General features: G+C 35.0%; 1 protein-coding gene across 4 annotated transcripts in view; it reads left to right on the top strand.

The window, feature by feature from the left end:
• AP3B1 (adaptor related protein complex 3 subunit beta 1) overlaps positions 1-11,475 on the top strand; it is a 284,409-nt gene that overhangs the window by 148,169 nt on the left and 124,765 nt on the right. For all 4 annotated transcript variants that reach the window (XM_059418118.1, XM_059418119.1, XM_059418117.1 and 1 more), the window contains one exon: positions 9,218-9,394. In XM_059418118.1, coding sequence (XP_059274101.1) covers positions 9,218-9,394 — 177 coding nt within the window. The remainder of the gene's footprint in view (positions 1-9,217; positions 9,395-11,475) is intronic.

The following is an 11,475-nucleotide window of genomic DNA, read 5'->3' as shown; positions in this document are numbered from 1 at the left end:
CTACCAAATATTTAAAGAAAGAATTAACACTAATCCTCAAACTCTTCCAATATAATGAGCAGGAAGGGACAGTTCCAGACCCATTCTGCAATAGGATACCACAGGAGAAGAAAGCTGTAGACCGGTATCCCTAATGAATAAAGATGGAAAAAATTTCAGCAAAATAATAGCAAACTGAATTCAGGAACACTTTAATAGGATTATACGCCATGACCAAATCTGATTTATCCTTAGCATGCAAAGATGGTTCACTGTATACAAGTCAATAAATTCAATACATCACTTTAATAAGCTGAAAGACAAAAATCACATGATTATCTGAATAGAGTCAGGAAAAAGCATTTGACAAAATATAACATCCTTTCATGATAAAAATCCTTAATGGATTGGTTGTAGAAGGAATGTATCTCAACATAGTAAAGGCTGAATATGACATACCTACAGCTAACATTATACTCATTGGGAAAAAATAGAAAACGTTTTCCCTGAGATCAGGAGCAAGAATATGATATAGGATACAATCCTATATATAGCAGATCCCCAGAGTTAGTCAAAATACTGTTGGAATTAACCAGTGATTTCAGTTACAAGGCTGGGTACAAAATAACATAGAGACATCAGTTACATTCCTTTACAGGAAATGAAGCATCTGAAAAATTAAACCATCCCCTTCACAATAGAATCAAAACAATAAAATGAGTAGGAATAAATTTTCAATAAGAAAGTGAAAGATCTGGTGTGCTTGGGTGGCTTAGTGGGTTAAGCCTCTGCCTTCTGCTCATGTCATGATCCCAGAGTTCTGGGATCGAGCCTCAGAGAGCCCGCTTCTCTCTCTCTGTCTGCCTGCCTCTCTGCCTGTCTCTGGCAGATAAATCTCTGTCAAATAAATAAATAAAATCTTAAAAAAAAAATGGAAGATCTGTATAAGACAACCCACATTGATGGAAGAGAAGGATTAATATTGTTAAAATGGCCATTCTACTTAAAGCCATTTAATGTAATCCCCATCAAAACACAAAACACATTTTTCACAGAAATAGAAGAAACAATCCTAAAACTTGTGTGGAACTGCAAAAGACACCAAATAGGCAAAAAATCCCGAGAAAAAGAAATAACAATTCTGAAGGTATTGCACTCCCTGATTCTAACCATACTACAAAGCTATAGTAATAAAAGTAATAGGGTACTCGCACAAAAATAGGCATAAAAACCAATGCAACAGAATATAGAGCCTAGAATTAAACCCTGGCATTTATGGTCAACAAACTAATATTCATGAATACCCAATGGGAAAAGGATAGTCTCTTCAACAAATGGTGCTGGGAGAATTAGAGCAACACATGGAGCACAATGAAACTGGAAAATTGTCTCACTCCACTCACAAAAATTAACTCAGAATGAACTCAGAAGCCTGTTTTTTGTTTTTGTTTTTGTCAGAAGATATGGTTAGTGGAATATGGAAGTATGATAGGAATTTCAAATTCAAAGGGGAAAAATGGAAACAATTGTAAAATAAATAATAAATTTTTAAAAATAATAAAGTAAGGTAGAAGGGTAAAAATCCAAGTATATCCTACCCTTAATTAAGGGACTTAATTCTCTCATTAAAAGACTGACTTTCAAATTGGAGTGAAAAACAAAAGCTAGCCATTTATAATTATAACACCTTAATCAAAGTGATAAAGATTGAAAAAAGAAGATAAGAAATGAGATATTAAGTGAAGATGAACAAGAAAGTGAGATTTTAAAATTAATTAAAAGCAGAAGGAAGGATGCCTAGTGGCTCAGTCAGGTTTTTGCCTTCTGCTCACGTCATGATCCTGAAGTCCTGGGATCAAACCCTGCATTGGGCTCTCTGTTCATAAAGGAGTCTGCTTGCCCCTCCCCCTGCTGGTGCTTGCTCTCTCTTTTTCTCTCTCTCTCTCTCTCAAAATAAAACCTTTTTTTAAAAAGGCAGGAAGATAAAAAAGAACATTATACAATGAAAAAAGACAAATTACAAAGAAACTGAGAGGCATAAACCTATATGCACACAAAAATATGGCAACCAAATAAATAGATAATGGAAATATCCATTAGAAATGCAAGGAGAGGGGCGCCTGGGTGGCTCAGTCTGTTAAGCATCTGCCATCGGTTCAGGTCATGATCCCAGGGTCCTGGGATCAAGCCCCACATCAGGCTCCCAGCTCAGTGGGGAGCCTGCATCTCCCTCTCCCTCTCCCTCTGCTTGTGCGTGCGCTCTCTCTCTCTCTCCAATAAATGGATAAATAAAATCTTAAAAAAAAAAAAAAAAAAGAAAGGGGGGGAAAAGGGAAAGAAAAAAATGCAAGGAGAAATTTGTGGATGACTTTAATATGCTTCTCTCATATTTTGATATATCCAGATGTTGAGTAAGATATGCACATAAAGATAAAGAGTAATTAAAAAATAGAATACATATTTGTTTCAGTCCTGTAGGTAAAATTTTATATTTCTTGAACAGATAATACCCACTTTTATGGGTGTATTCATTAAACAGTTTACAAAAAATCAAGAATGTACTTGGACATAAAGAAAACTTAAAGATTTTATGTTTTAAGCAGTAAAATTAGAATTAATCTGAAAGGGTACCAGAAAAATTTTGAAGTAAGAAATATACTTCTAGGTGAAAGAAGGTTTAAAAGAAAAAAATACAAGCTTTATATAAAATACAGGAAAAGAAAACACTTTGTTTTAAATGTGTGGGGTATGGCTAAAGTGGTCAATGCTACCATTTTTAACGTAAAGAGACCAGAAATAAAAGGATTTGGTGTTTGTCTTAAGAAATTTGACAAAGAGGGGCACCTGGGTGGCTTAGTGGATTAAGGCTCTTGCCTTCGGCTCAGGTCATGATCTCAGGGTCCAGGGATCGAGCCCCACATCGGGCTCTCTGCTCAGAGGGGAGCCTGCTTCCCCCCTCTCTCTGCCTGCCTCTCTGCTTACTTGTGATCTCTGTCAAATAAATAAATTTTTAAAAAATCTTAAAAAAAAAAAGAAATTTGGAAAACAACAGTGAAATAAAACATGAAAATCTAAAAGGGATCAAAGTTGATTTTGTAAAATAGGATACCAAAAAGAGATCATTGAAATTGATAAATGCATCTTAAATCTTCTTTGGGAAGCCAATAAAGTAGATAACCCCTCCTGATTCTTTTTTAAAAGATTTATTTATTTATTTATTTGAGAGAGAGTGCATGAGCATGCAAGTGGGGGGAGGGGCAGAGGGAGAGGATGAGAGAGAGAAGTAGACTCATTGCTGAGTATGGGGTCTACCATGGGGCTGGATCCCACAACTCTTGAGATCATGACCTGAGCCAAAATCAAGATTGGGACCTTTAACTGACAGAGCCTCCCAGACATAGGTGCCCTACCCCTCCTGATTTTGATAAGGCAAAGAGAGAAAGCAAAAGTGAACAAGTTGGGCATGTGATTCAAAGGGAGATTCAAATAATTAAAAGAAAACTATATATAGTTCTATAGCAAAATTGTGAAATTTTAGAGAATTAAAAGGTGATGAGTTGTTACTGTTTACTTAATGTATCTGAAGAAGTTGAAGTGTTTGAAAGTGGGACAAGGAAGATAGTTTGTAATGCAGAATCCTAAAAATGATTAGGGATTGGTGGTAGAAGTTATGCCAGAAGAAGGTGGTGAGGGGTATAACTGATAGCAACTTCAAAGTCAGGAATGGGGAGTGACTGAATCCCTAGAATCTTTTTCCTCCAAATATTCAAGAGAGCTGTTTATTTAAAGAGTAACAGACATGTGGAAAAGGAAACAGGGCTTTATTATTCTGACCAAGCACTTAACGACTCTTAAATGTGGGTAAGTGATTGATTCTGAAATGGAAAGGTAAATCTGAGAGCCTCAAAGGAGACCTTTTTTCCTGAATTTATGTATATTTCACCCTACTTCCAGGGCTAATATCTTAAACCAGTACTGGTTAGAAAGAGCCAATCTGGACAATGTCAAAGGACAAGAAGACACTTTGACCCTGTTTTCTCTCAATGCTTAAGCCACTTTATCAGGATAGAATCCTGGGCTCATCTACCCTCCAGGAGGGGTAACAAAAATGATAGCCAGATCTCTTTCCATTCTGGCCATCTTATCCATAGAACAAAAGATCTAAGGAGGTGGGGGAAATGCCCCACATGCATACATGCAGGAATTGTCAAGAGAATGGCCTAGAGCTCTCCTGAAAAGCCAGCTCTTGGAAAAGCTTCAGACAAGGCCATAAAGGAGCCAGTATACACCATAGCAGAAGAACTGGGCCAAAGGAGTAATCCTTCATTTGATTAATGAGTAAATGAGGCCTACTGATGTCAAGTTATTTGTCTCCATGACTTACATGATTGATCCAGGACCAGAACCGGTCTTCCTGCCTTGCTGGCTGGTATTTTTCCTAGTATAAAATACTCATTTTGTCTCTGTCCAGTAGCCATGGTGAACTCTGGATTCAGACTTGGACTTCCAGTCTTACTGCCACCACTGACAAGCTGTAAGATGCTGGACATGTTTCTTAACCTCTTTGTGCCCCAGTTTTGTCATATATCAAGTGGGAATGATAGTAGAGCCTACTTTCTCAGGTTTTTTTGTGTTATATAATAGACTGAGAAAACAGGTAAAGTCTTAAAACAGTGCCAGTTGCATGGTAAGAACTCAGTAGATGTTAACTATGTGATTTTTTTAAAAAAGGAATTTAGATTTTGTTGTTTCGAGATTTTGATTCCATTTGTTATTTATTAAGTTACTATTTATTAAGTGACATAGTTGAAAATATGAGAACTAAAATTTAGATTCTACTTTTTAAATTCAGACTGAATAAGTTATATCTGTGTAGGTAGTACAGCCAACTTACATGTTTTGATTGTGGATATTTATCCTTTGAACTGTACTTCATGTCTAGTAAAGACTGCTTGTAGAGCAGTTTTTCCAGAATAAAATGCATGCTACATCAGAGTTTCATACAATGTTTTATGGGACACATAAGGACTTAATATCATAAGAGAGTAATTAAAAGATGTTATTTTGTGAAGACTACTGAGTAGTATTGAAATAGCACTTTATGTAGTTCTTGCCCTGGTGCCTCCCTGAATGCCTGCCGTTTCACAAGGTAACTAGCCTTGCCCTTTTGCCCCAACTTAATTCATGTTATAGTGTTAATGCATATTGAGTCCAGATACAGAATATTGGATATGATTTGTTAGTTTTATGCAGTTTGTTTAGATGTTTACTGATTTTCCCTTTGACAAATTTAAATAAATAAAATTGATGTTGCAGGATTTATTTTATACTACTGCATTGTGCAGTGGCTAGTGTTGAAATATAATAACTTTTACATTAAACTGCTTACAGGGTGATCTGTAAACTCTATAACTGCTGTGTTCAGCTAGGAATCATATTTTTTATAGGCAAGTTAATGGGTTAAAATGACAGTGGAAACTGCTTTCTTGTAGAAGGTTGAAAAAGTGTACTTAGAACCACTTGATCAGGGCATTTAGAATAAAGAATCAAAGTCATTTACAATCCAGCTTGTCTTTGAAAATATTGAAAAGCAGAAGTTCATAATAAAAGTATTCTGTCTTATGCATATGTATATTATTAATTTGTATATGTGTATTATTAGTTTGGTTTTAGCTCAGTGGTCCTGTTCATTCTGTGATTGAAAAGACCATGGAGAACAAAAAGTGACTAATTTTTTGATTTTAAATCTTTGAGAGTGGTAATGCTATGAATCATATTATCAGTGGTTTACAAATGGGAGTCCTGTAACTTAATTGGGAGAGAAAGGTAGGGCTGGGATTTGAAAATCTTAGGATTCTGGTTGCAGCCAAACATACAGAAACACTGGGCTTGTCAATTTCCTAAGCTTTTTAGTAAATTGCTGTCACCAAGAATTTGGTATAAATATATTTTATATTGGTATTATTTCCTGTTGTGGAGAAGTTTTCTGAAGTTTTTAATATGCTTACTTGGAAGTTTAATTACCTCAGTTCTAGAACCTCTGAATATTACCCTGCCCTCTACCACCACTGTCTTGAGATTCTTCATTGTGAGCATTACAATTTATTGATTTTCATTTTTCCCAAAGAATTGTGTTTTAAATGTATGCATTATGAATGTTTAGAGTGTTTAAATATTATTTTAATCTTAGTATATTAATAAGTAGGAATATAAACAATCTCTTAAAACTTTTTGAAATTGTCTTAATTGCAAAAAAGAATTATAACTGTGTTACCAGAAGAAAATTACTTAAAGTGTGACTGTAGGTTAGAATGTCCTAGAATTCTAATTTTTATACCAGTAGTATATAATAAAATATTTAAGAAAAGTAAATCTAGCATAACCAAAATCTGAAGTTGTACATATATTCTTTTTTAAAAAATATTTTATTTATTTATTTAACAGAGAGAGATCACAAGTAGCAGAGAGGCAGGCAGAGTGAGAGGGAGGAAGCAGGCTCCCCGCTGAGCAGAGAGCCCGATGTGGGGCTCAATCCGAGGACCCTGAGACCATGACCCGAACTGAAGGCAGAGGCTTAACCCACTGAGCCACCCCAGGTGCCCCTGTACATATATTTTTATTTAGAGGTACCTTTCATGGAGTCAGGCAACTTAAATTGCTTCATACTAGAAAATTTAATGTACCACTCAATTACTATTCTTTAGCCCAATTTAAAATAATAGATTGGGATTAAGGTTTTAATGCAATGTAGCCTTTGGAACATTAGAAATAACCTCTTTCCACAGTCAGTATACAGTAAGGATATCAGTTTTATCATACTTCATGAATAGATTTATAATAGCATTTATTATTATATGTATTATTTATACTTACTAAACTTATTACATGAATATTGTGATTTCTTCTCTGTTACTAAGCTCATTCTAATATTAATTTATAGATAATGCTATTGTCATAGTATGTGAAAATATATACTTTGGTTTTAAATCTTTCAGATGACCTCATTTTGCTTCTGGTGAAACACCCAAGTTAGGAATGTCTTAGTAGCGGCACCTGGGTGGCTCAGTGGGTTAAAGCCTCTGCCTTCCGCTCAGGTCATGATCCCAGGGTCCTGGGATTGAGTCAACAGGGAGCCTGCTTCCTCCTCTCTCTGCCTGCTTCTTTGCCTACTTGTGATCTCTGTCTGTCAAATAAATAAAATCTTAAAAAAAAAAAAAGGAATGTCTTAGTAATTTTATACTATTTCATAAAATGAGTGTTTTGAAAGAATTTGAGGTGGTGGATATTGCAATAAAATTTTAGTTGTGCAGGGGCGCCTGGGTGGCTCAGTGGGTTAAAGCCTCTGCTTTCAGCTTAGGTCATGATCCCAGGGTCCTGGGATCGAGCCCCACATCGGGCTCTCTGCTCAGCAAGGAGCCTGCTTTCCTTCCTCTCTCTCTGCCTGCCTTTCTGCCTACCTGTGATCTCTGTCAAATAAAAAAAAATTTAAAAATAAATTAAAAATAAAAATAAAAATAAAATTTTAGTTGTGCAGAGGTCCCTACTCTCCCTTTCTTATTCAGCACTTATGCCCTGTACACCTGTGAAACTGTAGTGAAAATATTAGGACTTTATTTGAGGAATTGGAAAGGATTTCATAAAAAGACTATTATCTCTTCTTGTGATGCTACCTCTTAATGATAGTCATTGGCTTTTTCATTTATTATGAAAAGCAGATTTTCTATAGTAGGTGAAAATGTTCACAAAAACTAATTTACATACCCCTTCAAATCTCTTTTGGAGTAAGAAAGGATACAAATAAACAAATAGTAATAAAACTAATTTGCATACTCTAAAATGTTGGTCTTAATGGTGCTGATGGATGGTTTCCAATTTGTAGCAAAGCAATTAAAAAAAAACAAATTATATTGAAATGTACTTTATTAAAAAATAAAATGCCAAAATATAGTATCAGGCAGATTTATCTTATCCCTGTTTCTTTTGTTGATGACCAAATAATAGACCAGGATTCATGATTTTTTATAAATATACTTTGATGATTTTGTCAGTTTTATATATCCCCAGTACTGTAGATGCAAATATATAGAGGATAGTAAGAGTTTTAATTTGAAATCATGGTCTTTAATGAATCTATTTCTTTCTTTCTGTTATCCAGTGGATTCTCAAAACATGGTTTGCAGGCCTCCCATCTTAGAAATCATCTGTGATGCTTCATAAAATGTAAATTCCTGGGCCCCATAACAGAGCTACTGCCTGGACCTGATACCAACACCCTGTAGTTTTAGTAAGAATTCTGGATGATTTTTTTATGGGCATTGAGGTTTATTAACCAGTGCCCTTGAGCAGAAGTCAGCAAACCTTTTCTAAAATTGCTGTATACTGAATATTTTCAGCTTTAACACCCTCTTTCCTACAATGAAATATCCAGGTTTAACTTTGACTCCCCAAAAACTTAAGTGTTGATAGCCTATTGTGGACTAGAAGCCTTACCAATAACATAAACAGTTGATTAACACATGCTTTGTATGTTGCATGTATTACAAACTTGAGTTCTTAAAATAAGCCAGAAAATAGAAAATATTATGAAAATCATAAAGAAGAGAATATACATTTACAGTATTATGCTGTATTTATTGAAAAAAGTCGTTAGTAAAGACTCACTATAGTTCAAACCTGTATTGTTCAAGGATCAACTGTACTTACCTCTGCTATTATAGGACAAAAACAGCACCAGTAATGCATAAACAAATGTGCATGAACTTGCACATCTATGATGGAATCAAGATTCTAGACAAATGGTTTTTTCTCTGTGAATGTTTTCTAAGGCATTATCTCTGAAATCAGTTTTGATGATCAATTCCTTGATAACTAAGGAAAACCCATAACTAAAATACACTTCCTGGGATGCCTGGGTGGCTCAGTTGGTTGGACGACTGCCTTCAGCTCAGGTCATGATCCTGGAGTCCCAGGATCGAGTCCTGCATCGGGCTCCCAGCTCCATGGGGAGTCTGCTTCTCTCTCTGACCTTCTCCTTGCTCATGCTCTCTCTCACTGTCTCTCTCTCAAGTAAATAAATAAAATCTTAAAAAAAAAAATAAAATAAAATACACTTCCTGGGTATACATATTACATGAGTAGATATAAAACCTTTATTATATTTAGAGCCTTTTCTATGTTATTGTCAAGGAGTGATTGTGATTATCTTATTTGTAACTATATAATCTGCTTCTCATGTTAGGTTCCTGTGGCTAGAGCAAGTATTCTTTGGCTAATTGGAGAAAACTGTGAACGAGTTCCTAAAATTGCCCCTGATGTTTTGAGGAAGATGGCTAAAAGCTTCACGAGTGAAGATGATCTGGTAAAACTTCAGATTTTAAATCTGGGAGCAAAATTGTATTTGACCAACTCCAGACAGGTAAGAGTCTAAATCTTAGTCTACCTATGTGACACCTACTTTCCTCTTTAATGAAGTAGCTAAGGTCTGTTCATGCATTAGTTTGTCCATTCAACAATTACTAGGTGTCTGTTTCTTTAAGTTTCTATATTAGAAGGTAGTGGTGCAGAGAGATAATGTTCTGGTCTAATAGGGAGAAAAACATAACTGAAATAGTATGTGGTAACCACTATAATAGAAGTATTAAGATATAGTGGAATTTCAGAGGAGAAAGTTATTGAAAGTCTGAAGTAGAATGAGGTGAGCAATGAGAGAAGGTTTTGTGAAGGATAAAACTTTTTTTTTTTTTAAGATTTTATTTATTTATTTATTTATTTGAGAAAGAGGGAACAGAGAGAGTGTGTGTTGGGGGAGGGACAAAGAGAGAGGGAGAAGCACACTTTTCGCAGGAAGTCTGATGTGGGGCTGGACCCTGAGACCCTGGGATTATGACCTGAGCCAAAGGCAGAGCTTAACTTACCGAGCCACCCAGGTGCCCCTCAAGTAGGAAAAGAGGAGAGCAGTGAGAGTCATGAAACAGCTATGTTTGTTGTATCTCGTTTATTGATAAAACACCATGTTAACCTAATCTCTAAATCGATATAGTATTGAGAAACTCATTATAACACCTAGAATTGGCTATTCTAAATGTATCTAGTTTCTAGGTTATTATAAAATTAATACAAAATTAGAATGTTAATCCAGATCTAAAGTAGTTATGTCTTATACAATTAAATGAAGGTTCTGTTTTTGGCTGTGTTTGTAGCTATAAGGAAACAATAATGGAAAAGTAGTACTTTTTGTTCAGAAATTGTGAAGTGTATTCTATATCTTTTGAATTTGAAGACAACATAGCTTGCACTCGGACATACTTTCTTGAGCTTTATTATTAAATGAAGTTTTGGACATCAGTTTCTGGAGTGTTCTATTGTATATTTTAGAATGATACTTCTAGATAACCACAAATTGACTTCACCACCTACTGGTAAAAGCATAATGATATTTAGAAAACATGCCAAGTTTTCATATACATTTTTACATAACTCATTATTTATTAAATGATTAAATATAAAAGTAGATGAGTGGCAGTATCTATAGGGTTGTGCCCTGTTCTCCAGTTTCTCATTTCTCAAGAAAAGGGGTCTTGAAAGAGTTGGTAAACTAAGCATTAAAGAGTAGTTTTTAATCACCGTGAACTTGACAGTATTTTTAAGTTGTATGGTTCATAACTGTTGGATATGACACAGAGACTATAATGATTTACTTGATCTAAATGTAAAGAATTGTTTTCATTTTTATTTTAGCCATCTTGAAAAATGGATTAAGGAGACCAAGCCACGGTGCTTAGGGACTGGTTTGCCATGAAGTCCTGATATTTATTTGTAGATCTGAATTTCCTGTGGTGTAGATACCTCAGTGAGCATTCCAGAATTGTTAATGAATTATTTAGTTATTGGGACCCTGAGATCATGACCTGAGATCTAAGTTATTAATTTTTTTTTATAGTGTAGAGGAATTTTTTTTTGTTCAGTTCTGTGAAAAAAGACCAAAGGTTTTTTTTTGAAACTCTGTTTTACAAAAACTTGCTAGAATTCTGTGAGAGATTTTGCAAATGCAATTAGGCTTTTGTTAAATTATTGATTTTTTAACTATTCTGTTTTTTTAATTTCTTATCTTGTTTTTTTAAATTAACATATAATGTATTATTTGTTTCAGGGGTACAGGTCTGTGATTCATAAGTTTTACATGATTCACAGCGCTCACCTGAGCACAAACCCTCCCAGTGTCCATCAACCAGCCACCCCATCCCTCCCATCCCTCTTCACTCCAGCAACCCTCAGTTTGTTTCCTGAGATTAACAGTCTCTTATGGTTTATCTCCCTCTCTGGTTTTATCTTTTCCATTTTTTCCTCCCTTCCCCTATGATCTTGTCTTGTTTCTCAAATTCCTCATATCAGTGAGATCATATGATAATTGTCTTTCTCTGATTGACTTACTCTGCTTAGCATACTACTCTCTAGTTCCATCCATGTCATTGCAAATGACAAGATTTATTTTTTGTT

This window comes from Mustela nigripes, chromosome 12, assembly GCF_022355385.1.
Source record: "Mustela nigripes isolate SB6536 chromosome 12, MUSNIG.SB6536, whole genome shotgun sequence".
Classification (NCBI taxonomy): Eukaryota; Metazoa; Chordata; class Mammalia; order Carnivora; family Mustelidae; genus Mustela; species Mustela nigripes.
Note: the sequence above shows the minus strand (reverse complement) of the source record. Positions and strands in the feature narration are given on the sequence as shown.